Source organism: Athene cunicularia (genome assembly GCF_003259725.1).
Source record: "Athene cunicularia isolate RWA chromosome 3 unlocalized genomic scaffold, athCun1 chr3_part1, whole genome shotgun sequence".
Taxonomy (NCBI): Eukaryota; Metazoa; Chordata; class Aves; order Strigiformes; family Strigidae; genus Athene; species Athene cunicularia.
Genome location: NW_020799097.1, coordinates 113,120,415 through 113,137,823, shown reverse-complemented (window position 1 = coordinate 113,137,823; position 17,409 = coordinate 113,120,415). Strand labels below are relative to the sequence as shown.

General features: G+C 49.7%; 1 protein-coding gene across 1 annotated transcript in view; it reads left to right on the top strand.

Moving 5' to 3' along the window:
• The first annotated feature begins 4,589 nt into the window (after positions 1-4,589).
• Positions 4,590-17,409, top strand: part of PPP2R5D (protein phosphatase 2 regulatory subunit B'delta) — a 32,908-nt gene continuing 20,088 nt past the window's right edge. Inside the window, exons 1-6 of the mRNA XM_026844673.1 lie at positions 4,590-4,666; positions 5,190-5,328; positions 7,656-7,808; positions 14,513-14,714; positions 15,852-16,051; positions 16,423-16,533. Of these exons, the coding sequence (XP_026700474.1) occupies positions 4,590-4,666; positions 5,190-5,328; positions 7,656-7,808; positions 14,513-14,714; positions 15,852-16,051; positions 16,423-16,533 (882 nt within the window). The remainder of the gene's footprint in view (positions 4,667-5,189; positions 5,329-7,655; positions 7,809-14,512; positions 14,715-15,851; positions 16,052-16,422; positions 16,534-17,409) is intronic.

The following is a 17,409-nucleotide window of genomic DNA, read 5'->3' as shown; positions in this document are numbered from 1 at the left end:
GGCACCGCCTGCCAGCACTTTCGGCGGGACCGCGGCGCCATCGTTACTGCGGGCAAAATCGCCGGCCGCCATTTTGTTCAGGGCCTGAGGCGGAGCCTCGACGCGCGGGCGCGGGGCAGGTGTCCGAGTGCGCCCAAGTCAGGTTCAGGCGCGGGGTCTCGCTTTCTACTGGGCGTCGGAGCAGCGGTGGTGCGAGCAGATAACCCTGCCGGCTCTGGGAGCAAAGGGGTGCAGCGGGGCATCGGCTCTCCTGGGGCTGCGGGCCACAACGGGTCCGTCGCGCTGGTGCGTGTGCCAGCGCAGGGACCTGGGAGATAACCCCTCTGATGTCATGGAAGCCTGCAGGTGACTGGAAAGGTTGGCAGCCCAGCACCTGGAATGGACACCCAGCTTGCCGAGCTGCCGCTCACAAAGGGCAGCAGGGGGATGAGCCTGGCGTTAATAAATTGTTTCTGCGTGAAGAGCCAATGGGACACAGGGAAACAGGGCATTTGCAAACGGAAGACCACCACCTGCTCTGCGTGGGCCTGGAGAGGCTGTGAGACCCTGCCCAGGGGTAGAGGTTAAGCTACAGCACACACCTGAGCATGGGGAAATGGCATAGCTGACACAGGATTCAGAGAGAAGCAAAACTAGCAGTAGCCCTTACTGTTAGACTCAGCAGTGAGGATGGGAATGAAGCACTGAGATCATAGAATCATAGAACGGTTTGGGTTGGAAGGGACCTTCAAGATCACCTAGTTCCAACCCCCCTGCCATGGTCAGGGACACCTTCCATAGACCAGGTTGCTCAAAGCCCCGTCCAACCTGGCCTTGAACACTGCCAGGGAGGGGGCAGCCACAGCTTCTCTGGGCAACCTGTGCCAGGGCCTCACCACCCTCACAGGAAAGAATTTCTTCCTCGTATCTAATCTAAATCTGCCCTCTCTTAGTTTAAATCCATTACCCCTTGTTCTAGCCCTAAAATCTCTGGTAAAGAGTCCCTCCCCATCTTTCTTCTAGGCCCCCTTTTAAGTACCTAAACCCTGAAGCCTTCTCTTCTCCAGGCTCAACAACCCCAACTCTCCCAGCCTGTCCTCATAAGAGAGGTACTCCAGCCCCCTGATCATGTTCATGGGCTCATTTCAACAGCCCTATGTCCTTATGTTGGGGGCCCCAGAGCTGAATGCAGTACTACATGTGGGAGGGATGTCATGAGAGTGAGTAGAGTAGATGACACAGGTAATGATAGCCTTGGTCCCTGAACAGTCAGAGAGCACCACTGTCCACTATTTTGTCTCCCAAAACTTCTTCTGAAGCAGAAGGCAGCCATATCAAAGTTTCAGATGTAATTCCTCACCTCCCCTTTGCTCCATAGGGTTATGTGGAGGTTATGATACCTCTTTGGAAAGCACATCCTCATCTGCTGATTTCTACAGATGCACATAGGCAAGGCTAACTTGCCACAGAGCTTGCCTAGCAGTGTACGGATTCTGCACTGGAAAGAAGTGGTGGCAAATAAACAAATAAAACATCCCCTCCAGTATCAGCAGTAGCTGGTAACTGCACTGTCTGCCATTGCGAAGCAGGACAGAAATGCACTGCAGAAAGCAGCCATGCTCATGTATTCTGGCTCCCACTGCCACTGCTGAGTTGATCTATTGAGGTTGATCTATCTTCTATGATCCTCTAAAGTGATAAAGTGAAGCAATTCCTGAAAAAAATGGCTCTTTGGACAAGTGATCTCAGCTGTTTTGCATCCATTTCTTTGACTTGCTGCTGGCTGACCCTGACTTGATGGAATTACGGAGATTCAAGAGAAATACATGAATAAATTAATCTCAAGAACAAAGACAGCGCAGTGGACCAAAAAGGAGGAAAAAATTGTTAAAATACAAGCCTCAACTATCTCATCAGTTATGGATAGCTAGCAGAAAGTACTGTGTAATGTGCTGATGTGTGCTTTGCCATGTCTCTGAAAGCTTCTCCTAACATTTGAGACCTTTTAGAGATTTTCTCTCAACCAGATCATAATTGCTAAAATTTTCAGACAGGCTTTTGGAAAGACTGTTTTTTCTCTTGCATGCTTTGAACAGTGAAGAAGCGTGTTCTCGTCCCTCTGATTTTGCTTATTTCCTACATCTTATTAGGAAGACTGAATGCTGCAGTTGGGGATTGTTAGCCATGTATTAGGAGCTTTGCCTTGTGACAACATGTCATAAGTAGTGGTCACACCAAAGGCAGGCTCTGCAAAGGCTGTATGGGGCTCCTTGGGAGTGACAGTGCAGTCCTGCAAAGAGGCAATTGCAAGCTGCACAACACTTTGATACAAGGGGAATGGACTTGGGTGTCATAAATCCTCTGAGATGCCTCTGGGTGAAGTTTATTACTGAGAAGGACAACTAATTAAAATTACTTGAAAGTCTGTCTTTGTGGGATTGGTCTTAATAATAGTTGGGTTTTTTTCTCTATGCTAGAAAGAAGACAAGCAAGTCTTTTCTTGTGGCAACTTTAAGCTGTTCTCAGCATTTCTAAAGGCTTCTCTTTAACAACATACAAGTATAAACAGGTGCTTGTTTGGTCTCTCCCATCATATCAGATTTTTAAGATTAAGAAATCACCAGATTTTTATTTTTTTTTTTTTTAGTGTAATGTCCTCTGTGCTGCTAGTACATAATTTATAGACTATGAAGAGGTTCTCCCATTTGGGATCAGTTCTTGCCCGTCCTACTTATTGAAATTGATGAGCGTGAGATGAGGAGCTAGGAAATTAAAATAGGATATAGAAATTAGGCACTCAAGAAATGAAGGTATAACTTAGTTTAAAGATAAAGATGGAAGACTTAGAGATCAGGCTAGGGGCTAGAGGCCCATTAGTTAAAAGATAACTAAGATTAAATAGGATAATAGGTCATAGTTGATGGGCCAGAGAGCAGAACAACACGGAAACCTTGATAAATGGAAGCTGTGAGAGAACACTTCCTGATGGAATAGGAAGACAGCCCTAAAAACTGGTCAAAATCAACCCTATGGTCCAGTCTGAGTCCAGGAGGCTACAGAGCCTGCACAAGAAACTGAGGTAAAAAGTTCAACAGTGAGGAAGAGGAGCTACTTCATCTCTGCAACCCCAGCCCATGACCACTGGGACACACTGCACAGACGCAGCTATGAGGAGACCGGGGCGGAACATATGAAAAAGACTTTCAAGCTCATTATAATACAAAGCGGATACAGGTCAGGCATATGTACAGGTGTATTATGAATATGTGATGCTTTGTAGCATAAAGCCAAGACAAGGTGCCACAAGAGGTGTGCATGTTTGTGGTGGAACGATCCCCCGTGCACCTCAGCGCTGAATAAACATACCTACTTTATAACCTTAGAGGTTGTGAAGTCGTGTTTCCGCAAGTCAAGCACTGCCTCAGAAATTTATGCATTCACAGAAATTAATGCACTACATCCATTCTGAATTCCAAATTAACTCCAAATGCCATGGTTGAATTCTGGTGGACTTGATGGGAGTTTGTTGAGGCAAGGGTCCACTACAAACCATATTTCTGCTGCTGTAATAGGCAAACCAGTGTGAAATTCTACCCTCTTCGATCACCAAAGACTTCATCTGAACAATGCAAAACAGCTTTGGGATTGTGCTGTCACAGGATTTCTTAGCAGCCAGTAACTCCCGTGGTTCTACAAAGAGAGCATGTACAGGAATAACAGGAAAATCCAGTCAGAATAAAGGCTGGGGAAGAATTAGAGATTTCTTAGCTCAAGGCAGGAACAGAGATTATGGTAGAGCAATAGTAGAAACTATCCCTGTGGGCAAGGACACATTCTGTAGGGTTTCTGCTGGTCTGGAATGATCTGGAAGAGGTCTGGAGACAGACCATGGGGCAAGGACACAGCCTGCTGGACTGCAACAATGGCAATCTCCTCCCCACCCTGTATTCTCCAGATGGAGCCACACCTGAACTCACCTGCCTGGCGTGGAGATGAGGGAGATAGGTGGGAAGCAAGGGATCACAGATTCTAAGTAACATTATCAAGAGGAGGGGTGAGAACCATGTTTGACTGTGGATGAGCTCAACCAAGTCTCACCAAAGGACAAAATCCAGAGCAGGAGACACTGAAGGAACCCCAAAAGGCTAGGAGAAAGTGCTGGTTAGAAAACCACTGAGAGGAGTCTCTGGAGAGCACAAGCATGCTCAAAGCAGCAGAGAAATCAGAAAGGAGCAGAGCCACCTCCTTTGAGAGGGAAAGGGGCGCAAAAGACAAGGAGAGGTGACTCAGAGCAGAGCAGAAGGAGACTGCACCCTGATGAGCAAGGCAACAGTATCTCTGGAAATGCAGAGAGGTCTGCTAGGAAGACAGCTACCCACAGCTTTCTGTTCTTCAAATTGCTCCTCTGACAGGATAAAAGAGAGAAACCTGATGCTACAAGCTTTCCCTAACCACTGCACAAATTCTATAGCTCAAGTTGGTGGCATGTGTTTGTGCTTGATGGGCAGTGCAGGGCTCTGGTGAGTTGAGCACTCCTCCAGCTGCTGCCTTTGCAGCACAGCACCATGGGCTTCTTCATTCTGCTTACCCAGCTTTCCCCAAGTTCAACCATGTACAGGAAATTACGGAGTTCAAATGGAGGGAACTATGGAGTCCATGCTGACTTCCTGAAGGCAGGAAAATCCAGGTCAGTAACTTTGGAATGGTCCATCACACAATACTAATAACTCAGAGAAGTGTTATTTGCTGATATTCCCAAGTCAGCACAACCACCTGCATGCTACCTGCCAGTTTTCCTAGTTGACAGTAGACAGAGAGCTGACTGAAGCCAGAGGAGCTGGACAGTTACAGTGTGTGCTAGTGCTCCAGTCTGCTATGCAGGAGCTGAGCCAAGCCTCTCCAGCAAAGCTAGAATGCTTTCACCACTCTCCTGATCTATCATTGGACGTAGTTAAGCTGTAGTTTCTGAAAGCCTCATGTTGAATGAGTAGTGCTTTTTAGATTACAGACTTTTCAGTTAAGAAGTAAAGCATCTGGGAAGCATTTCTACTCACCTGCCTGCCTGGGTGATTCGTCACTGCTATGTCTGAAGGTGATTTAAATAAACAGAACAGACACAAGTCTCTGGGAGCAGATGGGATGCACTGGAATGCTGAGGGACTTGGCTGAAGTCCTTCCAAGACCACTCTCCATCACCTCTGTAATTACAGCCGTGGTGATGGGGGAGAGGTTCCTGGGGACTGGCAGAAAGCGAGTGTCACTGCCGTCTTCAGGGAGGGTGAGCAGGAGGATGCAGAGAACTACAGGCCAGCCAGCCTCACCTTGATCCCTGGGAAAGTGGTGGAGCAAGTAATCCTGGAAACCATTCCCAGACACATGAAGGATAAGACAGCCATCAGAGTCGTAGATTGGCATGGCTTTATGAAGGGGAGATAATGCTGAAGCATCCTGATACAGTACATGCCAGAGACTAACTAACCAGCTGGAAAGCAGCTTGGCAGAGAAGGCCCTGAAGGTCTCCTAGTGGACACAAAGTTGGACATGAGGTAGCAGTGCACCCTTGGGGCAACAAAGGCCAAGAGCCTCCTGGGCTACATTAGGGGAAGTGTTGCCAGTGGGTGAAGGGAAGTGATCCATCCCCTCTCCTTAGCCTGGTGAAGCCACCCCCAGAGTGCCATGTCCAGTTCTGGGCTGCCCAGTACAAGAATGAAACGGACAGACTGGAGCAAGTGCTGTGAAGGGCCACAAAGATGACAAAGAGACCGGAGAAACAATCCTGGGAAGCTGGGGGTGGCTCTGCTCATGGTGGGAACCTCCAGATTCCTGAGGCCTGGCAGCTCCCATGGTGACACAGAGGCTTTGAATGGAGAGGTGTCCCCATACGGGGCAGCTGCTTTGTGCCCTGGAGGGTGATGGGGGAGGTCCCTTGCAGGGGCTTTCCACGATGGGAGCTCTGCCAGGAAAGATGAAGCCAAATGGAGGTTCAAGGCTTTTATTAGCAACCCCCTGAAGTTGAGGGGCCCCAAAGTTGCATGTGGGTGCCAAGTACTTGGCAGGACCTTGCAGTCCTGGGGCAGGGGCTGCCTTCGGGGGAAGGTGGGGTGGAAGAAGCTGCTGGGTCTGGCACAGGAAGCGCCGCAGGTTGGTGGCATTGGAGGGTATGAAGCCCAGGAGCAGGCATAGAGGATGACCCCAGTGCTCCAGAGGTCTGCCAGGAAGGAAGGCAGTAGGGCTGCACCTGCAGGATCTCAGAACAAGGAGTAAACATAGGACCTGCAGAAAGCCTGTCTCAGTCCTGCCTTGGCTGGCAGCCCCACATGTGGGGAGGCTCTGAGGGACTACCCACTGGCATCCTGCAGGGCCACCCTCCTGAAGAAGGTGGAGACCTTCATGTCCTCAGTGTCGAGGAGGTTTTCCAGCTTCAAGTCCCTGTGGGGGAGAAACAGCATGTGCTGGGGGAAGGCAGGGGCAGATGGCAGCCAGTGGGGAGGGATCAGGGGCCAAGGAGGGATCTGTGGGTAGATGGAGGTCTGGGGTCTCCTCTGGGAAGAGAAGGACTTGAACTGGGAGCTGTGGAGCAGCTGTGGAGGGATTGTAAGTAAGAGTGCGGTGCAGCAGGCGGAGGTGTGGAGGCAAAGAGGCTTCCAGGAGGCCCTACAGTGCCTGGGCTGGGAGGAATGATCCTCCTGGAAGCGTGGCTGGGGGGACCCTGCAGAGCGTCGGAGAGCTTGCCGAGGGGGGACAGCTCCATGAGGAGATGGAAGCCCGTCCTCATCTCTATGCCTTGGTAGAGAGTGATGAGGTGCTCGTAGCACAAGCCCTTCGAAACCTGTGGGCAGCAGAGGCTCAATGTGGAACAGGCCTGCCCCCATCTGGCCCCTCTTTGCCTTGCACCCCCACCTCTTTTCCCATCAGTGCTCCCCTAACAACTGGCAGCTCCCCACAAAGTGCCCTCCACGGCTGCCATCCTCCTGAAACTCCCACTGCCAATAGCTCCCTGCCCCTTTGAATCCCCGCCCACTGCTCCCCGGTGCTCCCAGTGCCCCTACCCCACAGACTCCTCCAACCACTCCCTGCCTCTTTGACCCCTCCAATGTCCCTGCCCCATTGAGTCTCCCAGTAGCACCGTTGACCATGAAGCTCCCCAAAGGATGCTCCCCCTTCCCCCTGTCGCCCCCGATGCCCCAGGGACCCTCCGATGCCCTCTCTTACCCTGCAGTATTTCATGATGCTCAGGAGCCCCCCCCCTCGCCCCTTGCAAATGCCTCCTGCTCACCTTGCCTGCATCTGATAGGGCAGGAGCTTCCCGGGGTCTTCCTCCAACGCCTTCCTTTTGGAGATGACCTTGATGGCCACCTTGTGCCACAGTTGAGGGGCCCCAAAGTTGCATGTGGGTGCCCGGCGCCGTGTAGTTCCGGTGGGCAGCGGCGGGGCCGCGCCCCGGGGAAGGGGCGGCCCGGGCTGGGTGGACGCCGGGGCCTGTCACCCGCAGGTGTCCAGCCGGGGTCAGCCTCTGCTGACAGGGACGGGATGTGCCAGCACGGCTCTGGCTTGGGCCCGCGGCCAGGGGAGCGGTTCGGGGTGCCCTTCTCCGGGAAGAGGGCTGGAGTTGCCACCTGCAGCAGGGCTGGCTGCAGGCGTGGAGGTGGGGTGGGTCTGTGGTGGTGCACGGCTGAACTCTGCAAAGAGATGCTAGAATTCTGCACAAGGCAAAATTTTCCCTAAACGTGTTTTCATTGTTCCAGGAGTCTCCGAAGTCTACCAAAAGCACCACAAAGCCTGGCAGCAGCAGTAGTGCGAAGGATGGTGGGGCAGACAATTCGGAAGAGGTAAGGCTTTCACCTTGAATTCAGCAGCGTGCTTGTGCGACTCATCTTTGAGGAGGAATAACATCTTTCGTTCTAGCTACTTCAGACTGCTCTACCAGATAACATATGTCGCTGGGATCTTAAGGAATTGGAGAAGATGGTAGCAAAGACTAAAGTTAAGGTGAAGTTAGTTCCCCTTGAAAGTTGGACCAAAGAGAATGATGACTATGGAAGGGACAGGATGAGTCTCATACTGCAAAAAGAGGTTTGACACGAAGCTGATGGCAAGTGCTGCTCACAGAGATGGGCAGAGCGTGGTAAAGTTGGCTGCAGAGAGGGAAGAGCCACCGTTATCCAGAAGGAGGAAGTCTGACAGATGGGAGCAGCTTCCTTGCCCCTGTCAGAGCAAAGCGCGATAAACTCTGTTGTCACCTTGTGTCAGAGTGGGAGAGTAGTGAGAAGCAATAGAAAAGGAATGTGTGCTTCTGAGGTATTTTCTGGGGAAGTGAGTTTAGGAAGTAATGGATAGGACGTCTGAAAGAATAGAGGTAAACTGCTAGAGATTAAATGGTTCTCCTTTGATGTAACAGCCTTGTTGCTTGAACACAACATTACTCACAAGACGGCACAGTCTGTATTCCCAGCTATGCAGAGTCTCTTTCACTCAATTTTGGTGCTGTCAAGCTAGATGTGTTAGAATGGCCTCAGCAGAATGTAATAATGTGGTAAGCTGTGCTTAGAATTAGGAAAAATTTGGGTAAACTGTAACTTTTCTGGTACAGTGGGGTTTATCTGGCACTCAGACAGCGTGCTTGTAGATTTTGAGAGCGCTGTACTTGTGTTCAAGGAAGCATGCATATGTGCGTGGTTTATTTTTTTTAATAATGCAATTTGGTAAACAAGCCATGCCACTTCTTTGTCCATAGAAGCTTGTGTGCTCAAGTCTTGTCTCAAACACGTTGCACTTGTAATTTGGAGGATCTGGGATAGAGGTGTGTAAGTCTAATGAAGACTAAGAAGAAATCTGTAGTTTGGTGGGGTGGTTGTAGTCAAAATAAGGTTATTTTAATAGAGTCTCCTTCAAAGCACACATCTGTGTTGCAGAGCCTCAGAAAATATCCTTACTGCTTGCCACTCGGTTTCAGGATCCAAGCTGTGCTCATGCCTAACCTGCCATGTGGCCAGCAAGGAATCAGAAGCTGAGTTTGTTTGCCTTGGAGCAGGTAGCAGTTCTTTAGATCATCTTTTTATATCCCATCCTGGTGTTGGCCTCTGCCCATTTTATGTTGTGTGTACAGCTGAAAACAGCTTGCTGGGAGAGCTGTCTGACAACTCGCAAGGAAGTGAGAGAGCTCCTGCCTTGGCATCCTGGGGTTAGGCTTACATTTTATTTATTTGGCACTCTTTGTCTGCTGAGTTCACAGCTCTGGGAAGAGGAAGGAAAGCCTGAGCCTTGCAGTGTGAGGGTGACGGATAGCTATCAAAGCAGAGCACTCTGATGTCCCTACCCAATTCAGCAGTGGGCTGTGGCACTGCTCTCCTGATTACAAGCGGTGTATAAGAAAGGAAGAATAGTGCAGGCTACAAGCTTCCTTCTGTGACCTGAAACAGCAGATAATGTCTGGTTGTGCCTGGTTGCAGAAGAAACTTAGAAGTGATGCGTCTTAACCTTCCCTCCCACAAAACATACCCAGCCACTTCCTCATACTCCAAACAAAATCCAGCCCTTCTTTAAGATGGAAGGCTGGGTCTCCTTTGATCATAGGAACAGAGAGCAGAACAGAAAGGAGACACCTCTGCAGTGTGCACTGCCACAGGTCTCTTCTCCCTTTCCCTGTTGAGTTTGCAGTGAAGTTTATTCTTGGTGCTTTCCTGTCTCCGGACTGCTCTGCTGCAGAATGGAAGAGAGCTCTTTGCTTGATAAGAAGAAATGTATGCCAGTTTGAATGCGATTTTCCTGCTCTTCAGGAAGCACAGAAAGGTATTTTGACTTTCACATTGGGGGACCATGAGGAATCAGGTAACGTGTGTTGGGAGTGAGACTCCTTCTTTGTGTCAGAAGCAGGAGGTGGTTTGACTCATGAAACACCAGGAGTTGGTATTGTCTGGTGAGGTTGATGGGCTGACCCTAGCCTGGATCCCTCTGCTGCCGTTGTGAGAGTTTTGTGTCCCATAAATTCTTCCAGGGAGTTATGGTTGGTTGGTTGCCTTTTCTAGGGTGAAAGTTGTGTGCACTAAAGAGAATTTTCTTTTGTCTTCATATCTCAGTAGATGCTTAATGGTCTTGTAGCAAGAGAGCAGCATTTGGGTAGCCCTTTTCAAGTATGCACTTTCCTGTCACACCATGCTCCAAGGAGCAGGGGAGGACTCAGCCCTAATTTATCCTGGTACCAGAAAGTCGTAACTTGTTTTGCAGGCAAGTTGTCAGGCTGGTGGAATGAGTAAAGCTTGTTGAAGAGTAGCTATGGTTTGACAGATCTGAGCAATTGCTGCGGAGGACCTCCTATGAGGATCTCTGTGAAGGGAGATGAAGAGGGTAGGAGTCAGTCCAGAAACCCTTAAACATAGTGCTTTGTTCTCTGCAGCAAAGGAGCTTTTAGTGGAGCTGATCTGGAAGGGCTGATATGTTCAAAAGCTGATGCATCCCCACAAGGGAAGGCAAGTGTTTGAGTTCCCTCATAAGTATAGGGGTAGTGCAGTGCTCTTTTAAGATGCCTGTCTTAGGGTGAAGCTATCTGAGGTGAAGAGCCAGCAAAACTTGGCCAGCCCCTGGCGGGGGGTGGGGGGGGAGTTTGCTGAGGAAGAGACAGAAGCAGTGGAGAAAAACACAAGAGCAGGGAGTGGGAAATAAAAGGTTTGTTTAGTTCATTCCCTCTGGAACATGATGAAGAAGATATGAATGGAGAGAATTTCTGCATGGCTATTTAAGGAGAAAAATTAAATAATGTCAGAGACCAAGGCTGTGTCAAATGAGAGGATGAGAAAGAGTTACTTCTCCTGGCCAGAAAGACAGGGAGAGGCAGCTGGGTGGGGAAGAGAGTTAATGACCTGGAAGTGGGAACAGGGATTAGCAGCAGCAGTAAAAGAGAGGAGTTGCTCTGCAGCCTCAAGGGCAGCTTGGAGCCTTCGCTGATGAGATTTGCAGCTCTGGGAGAGGGTGCTCCTTTTCACTCAGCTGCTGTATTACGTGTTTTGCAGATATCTCCATGGGGCTTGTTACCGCAGTACCTGGAGTTCATTATTCAGAGACAGTGTGGTGATGTTACTTCTGAGGCAGAGCGCTTGATTTTAATAGGGAAGCTGTGTAACAGCAGACAAAGAGAGCAGGTACTGACTTGAGGGATGGGAAGAGTCATCGGAGGAGGAGGAGCTGAGAGCAGATCTGGGCTGAGAAGCTTAGCAAGCGGGGGATGCTCAAGGGACCAGTAAAGCAGAAGGGCTTTCCAAGTGGCTATGCACCCCGCCGCGGTAGGCGTGCCTGCAGAGGTGGGGTCATGCATGGATAGGAGACCAGAAGAGAAGCTGACACAGCTCAGGGTGGCTGGGGAAAAAGGGTCTCTCCCTGGGAGCCCGGGATGAAGAGAAATGGCAGGGCAAGCCCAGGGCCTGGGGCTTGTTGACTTGTGCAGGCAAGTTCCTAGCAAGGAGGAGAGGTGGTGGGAACCGGTGGGGAGGAAGTGCTATGAAGCCAGGGACGTTGTGATTGGAGTTCGAATGCAGTTGTGATCGGGGCTGGCCTATTCCTTTGGCACGAGTAGCTGCTCCACCACAGTGGGAAAGGTGGGGCTGCCACACCATGCTTGGGCGAACAGCTTTGTGCTGTTCTCCAGTCGCTTCAGCTCGTGCAGCATAACAGCTGCTGGCAAACACTGTCTCCCAAGCAGCCAGCTTTGCCATGGTGCTGTGAGCCCTGCCTGTCGGCAAGGGGCTGAAGCTGATCAGGTAGATGTGTGCCTGCAGCTGTGTAGTGGCCAGCTGATACTGATGTTGGGGAAAGAGTCTATGAGGTTGATATCTGTGCATTGAGAGAAAAGCTTTCAGTTTTAGCAGTCTGCTGTGTTTTCAGGGCTGGAAACTTCAGAGAAGAAAGTGTTAGGAAACTTAAAACAAGCCTCTTCTGGTTCATGTGGCCAAGGTAGGAGGTGTTGAAGGCAGAAGGACAGCAGGCCTGCCACAGGAAGCACCTCCTGGAAGCAAGTATTCAACTTGAAGCAATTCATTCTGAAACCCTCTGAGCACTGCAGTGTAACAGTATATCTGACTTCCTCCATTATCAAATTTTCTCTAGCTAACTTGGCTGTGTGATTTTTGCATGTATATGTCTGTTTCTTAAATAACCAGCAACTAAACCTGAAGCTGTGTTTTGTCTCTCTTCCTGCCAGCTGTTGAAGGCTGTAGAATCTGGTAGCAAAGACTTTTCCAGACCCCTGATGAAAGCGGTGTGGCCACAGCCTGTTAGCATGCGTTACACAAGCCATGCTCAGAACATTTGCTCATGACATTTTTGGGTGGGTGGAGAGTGCACAGGCATGTCCTGTCAGCTGGGAAAATATCTGTGTCCCGCTTCTCTCAGTGTTACCTGTGAGGCTGCCAATGCATCTTTTATTTTTCTCTGTATAATCTTTTCTCCGCAGTGGCTCAGCATTCAGATTTTTCCCTTCTTCCCTGTGGAAGGAGAGTGATGCAGAGTAGCGGACTAGCCTTCCCAAAAGCATCTGGACAACATTTGAGTGGCTCACGCTGCCTTGATATCCAAATGTTCAAGCTGAGGAATTAACTTCTCACTCTTGGAAGGCTGCCAGCAAGGATTCAGCCTGACTTAACTAAAGAGAGACCGCTTTTCAGGATACATTGCCTCTAATTTGTAGTCTGGGCCTGCTTTGTCTGACAGACAGAGCTGTTTTCATCACAAGCTCATCTTGCTCCCTCCTCTCATCATGGGACAGTACTGCTCCATGAAAGGAATCAGATCAAATTTAAACTGAAAAGTGTTCAAATCTTGTCTGGCCCTACCATGTCTTGGGGCTGAGCTTGAAACAGAAGCACTTAAGTTTTCCTTCAAGCAGAGCCAGACCAGAACCAAAATATTTCTGATTTCTGATTCAAAGTAATGGCTTGACAAAACAACTGGTGTTTTGTGCTGGGCACCATTTTTCACAGTGTGTCTTTGCACTTAGGATCTGTGGAGTAGTGTCTCTAGGCAGCTTTCCCTATTACCTACCTTGCTGCCTCCCCACATGCTGCAGGTGTAGTAACTTGCTCTTGTACTGTGGTGCTGTGCTGCACCTCTTTGGAAACCATTAGGACGCTGTTCAGGTTAAGGACTGTGCAGAGTAAGCTGCAGCTCAGCTGCTCCTCACAGGAAGAGACTGGCCGTATCTCATTTGGAGGAGAGCTCTGATGAGCTTCTGCACTGCTGGTGCTTTCCTTCAAAATCCTGCTGGTCAGTGTTCTGGGGAGGTGTGTTTGTACTGCTGTGCTCTATGTGGCAGCTGGGAGTTTATGGTGGAAGGAGGGGGTAAGGTCCAAAGGTTTCACACACCCACCTCTGCTTGCTATCCATTGCACTGTCCCTGTTGTCTCCTAAACAGGTTCACCCTGCAGCTCTGTGGCTTCATGTACCAGCAGAAAGGAGGTGACAGAGCTGAGGAAGGGAGTGTGGCTGGTCTGAGGCAACAGAGCCAGAGTAGGCTGAGTTCTGTCTCCAGCTGAGCCCTCTGCCATAGGCTTGCTGGTGAGATATTGCTCTCTTCCATGTTCAGTTTTCCGTGAGTTGGGTCAGCATGGTGTTAAAGGGTCAGTTATTGAGCCCCGAGTGGGACTTGAACTAGCAGAACTTCAGCAAAGTCAGAGCAGAGCAGAGCTGAGCTGAGCTAATACTGGCTTGAGTTTCTGGTCACCTGCTAAAAATAAGAAAGTGCCTCTGTAAGTGCTGTTTAACAAGCATGAGGTGGAGGGGATGTCTGCTGGAAGAAGGTGCAAGCAAAGAGTTTGTGTGGCTAAAATGGGTGATGTGGAAAAAGCAAATTGACAGGAGAAGCCCAGACAGCAGTGAGGCTGAGACAAGGTGGAGTTGAAGGGAATAGCCAGGATGGGTTTGGGAAAGCCACAACCTGGGACCTAAGGTTTGGGTATGGTCTATGTGGTTTGTAGACTAGCAGCTTTTGGTCTATGGATGCAGCAATGATTTTAGTGGTCTTCACTATTGCCTTTCCAGGGCCATCATGCCTTGCCTTTATTACACACTGCTTTGCTTTTTCACAGGTGGTTCCCTGCACAAAGTTGAGGAAGCAACTTGCTAGTTTTCAAAACTTGCTTGCTGCGTTGTACAGAGTGCTGTAATTGGAGGCAGTGGCACACTGAGGTTTTTATTTGGACTACAGAAAGTTCTTATTTCTGCTTTTTTCTGTCAGCAAACTCATGTAACTTGTTGCAAGGCATGGCTTTGCTTTCCATATCCCTAGCACCCGCTATGCTGAGAGCCTCTGGTGTCTTTGCAGTACCTCGCAGATATGAGTAAAACTGATGTTCGCTTTGCAGGTATACTGCAAATGCAACTAATGGGTTTAGAGGCCTTCAGGAGCGGGTGAGATGCACTGAACTGCAAGTGTGACAGTGAAAAACGTGCCTGGTTTCTTCAGTTCAAGAAGATGCTAACAGTATCTGGTTGTTTGTGAGGCTTGTAGGTAAATCTTACAAGTTGTTTTACTCTCCTCCCTCATCAGGTGCCACAGCCTCAACAGCAGCCACAGCAGCAGCAGACAACTGCAAATAAGCGACCCAGTAACAGTGCTCCCCCACCAACTCAGCTGAATAAGATTAAGTACTCAGGGGGACCCCAGATCGTGAAGAAGGAGCGCCGGCACAGCTCTTCTCGCTTCAATCTGAGCAAAAACCGGGAACTGCAAAAGCTCCCAGCCCTTAAAGGTAAAGAAGCTCTGGGGTGAGGGTGACCTGCATGACAAGTGCATTTTCCAGGCAGAGTGTGGTGGTGTGAGGGCACTTCTCAGAGCAGCCCTGGCAGTGTCGTGCTAACCTTCTGTGGGCACTGCAGCAGGGATGGCTCTGGGAAAGGTGCTTTACTTGGCAGCAGGTTGAGAATTGATGGATAGTCTAAAAGAAAAGGAAGGTATTCAATGCAAACTTCACTACTTACCTTCGTATTTGAAGTGATTTAAACTCTCATGCTTATATGTACTTAGAATTTTCTCAGATTCTTCAGCAGGTTGTGCAGAAAGGTGGTGAAGTGCACAGACCTTGGTGCAGACTGCTCTTGGTACCTACAGCCACCTCTTCCTGGCAAAGAACCAGGCCTCCTCCTCCTCCTCCTCCTCCTCCTTGTGTTTCCGTTGAAAATTATGGTAGTACTATCAAACTTATCCACATTAGGGCAATTACCCAGCATTAGCAGTTAGTCCGCATAATGGTACAATTAAACATGACTTAAGTGCGGACAAGGCGAAAGCATTTTTAGCAGTCACTCAGCCAGAGCCATTACTGACATTGCTCACAGAAACAGGCAGTCCTTTTAGGAAGGATAACTGCCCTGCAGCTCAGCAGCCATTCTTCAAGCAAGTGGTAAGTTTGCTTGATTGGCCTCAACAGTGCATAGTTTCCAGTGGCAACATATCAAAAAGAGAATGCTGTTAATACAGGGCTTGCCCCCTCTTTTGGGCTGCTCTGTGGGAGGAGGGTTAGCCTACAGTGTGCTCTGCCCAGCTTCCTTTGCAGCTGGTCTGTGATGGGAGCTAGTTAAGAGAGTTCCTTTTCCAGTATATCTTGCACTAGGAAGGGATCAGTGCTTATGAGATCAAAAACCACCACCATGTTTGAAGTTGCCCTTATGGGATAGTTCCTCCAGAGGCCTTGCAATCCCTCTGCCTTCACTGTCCCATCTCCATAGCAGGGATAACACTACCTCTTCCTCTTCACCCACCAGCTCATGGGGGACTGTGATGGAGAAAGGGGAGTGCAGGACAGGGAGCAAACCACACTGGTACTTGGGCAAACCAGGAAGATGTTCTGCCTGTCTCCGAGGACAGACGCCTCTGCTTTCTCTGACAGATGCTCCTCCACATGAACGAGAAGAGCTTTTCATCCAGAAGCTGCGGCAGTGCTGTGTGCTTTTTGACTTCATCTCTGACCCCCTCAGTGACCTGAAGTTCAAGGAGGTGAAGCGAGCAGGTCTCAACGAGATGGTGGAATACATCACACACAACCGTGATGTTGTCACTGAGGCCATCTATCCTGAAGCTGTTATCATGGTAGGGCATGGGACCAGTACATGATTGTATGCCAAAGAAATAGGGACTCTTCAGAAGCATGGAGGGGATAGGGATTTGTTAGGATTTCAGCCCCAGTCCTACCCATTCCTTATTACCTGTCCACCCTCAGAAAGAGGGTAAGGTGGGGACAGTGACAAGTGCCTAGTGTAGGGAGAGGTGGAAGGTCTTATCTCTGGCACAGACTGCACTTGTGGGTTTCATACGCAGCTAGTAACCCTACAGTCTCTAGAGAGGCATCTGTTTGTGGGCACAGCTGTGTCAAATCAGTGTGATCCAGTGAAGGATTTGCTATGGGGAGGGCTATCGTGAGGAGCAGGGATGTAATTCATACACCTTTTCACTCACATCAGTTTTCAGTGAACCTCTTCCGGACACTCCCTCCATCATCCAATCCCACAGGCGCGGAGTTTGACCCTGAGGAAGATGAGCCTACATTAGAGGCTGCTTGGCCACACCTTCAGGTGAGGAGGAGGGGGAGGATATAGATCCAGTGAATTTTATCTCCAGGAAGTCCATGTAGTGCTGGAGCCTGCCAGCCCTGCCACTGACTGCTTCCCCAGCGTGCAAGGTTTGCTGGTATGGGGATGGGGAGAGACTGGGCTTGCCATCCGTGGGTCAGAGGTGGCTTGTAGGCAAGCAGGGGTTCCCTGGGAGCAGACTATATGGCTGTGTGCAGTACTCACCCGCAGATGGTTCCACGTGGCCCTGAGGTAGGTTGGGAGTGAAGACTTTACTGGGAGTAAGAGTTGTGCCGTATTGCCTATGTAAGAAGCAATTCCCAGCAGTGTTAATGTCCCTCCCAGAGGCTCAAGAGCCCTCATCCTCTGGGCTTCAGCAGCATCGGAGACAGCACCTCTGTCTGCTTCAGCACTCCTCTCCTTGCCCAGCTCCCTGGGAAGCACGTGGAGGAAGAGGACTGTGTGGTGCCAAAGCAAAGCCTGTGCTGGCACCTGCTGATGTGTCTCCTGTATGCTGGATATAACTCAGTTGTGTTAACTGGGAGCGAATGTTTAACCAGAAAAGATAGGAAACTGCAGTGGAGGAAGAGGGATCTTTTCATTCAGCTGTGAGTCCTGGGAAACAGACTTTAAGACAAACTAGGTGAAGAGGGTTATGAAAGCAACAGTGAGCATGTTTTAGCAGAGCTCGGCAGTGGAAGTCAAGAGGTAAGCTTATGGGGGTCTCCCCAAGCACTTGCACAGGGACGTGTTGTCAAGCAAAGACAGAACAAGAGCCAGGCACTGCAGAATGAAGCAGAAAATATGGAGAGGAAGTAAAGTGCAGTTCTGCAGCAGTGGTTGATCACTTCTTACTGCTCCAGTTGACACAGGGATGTG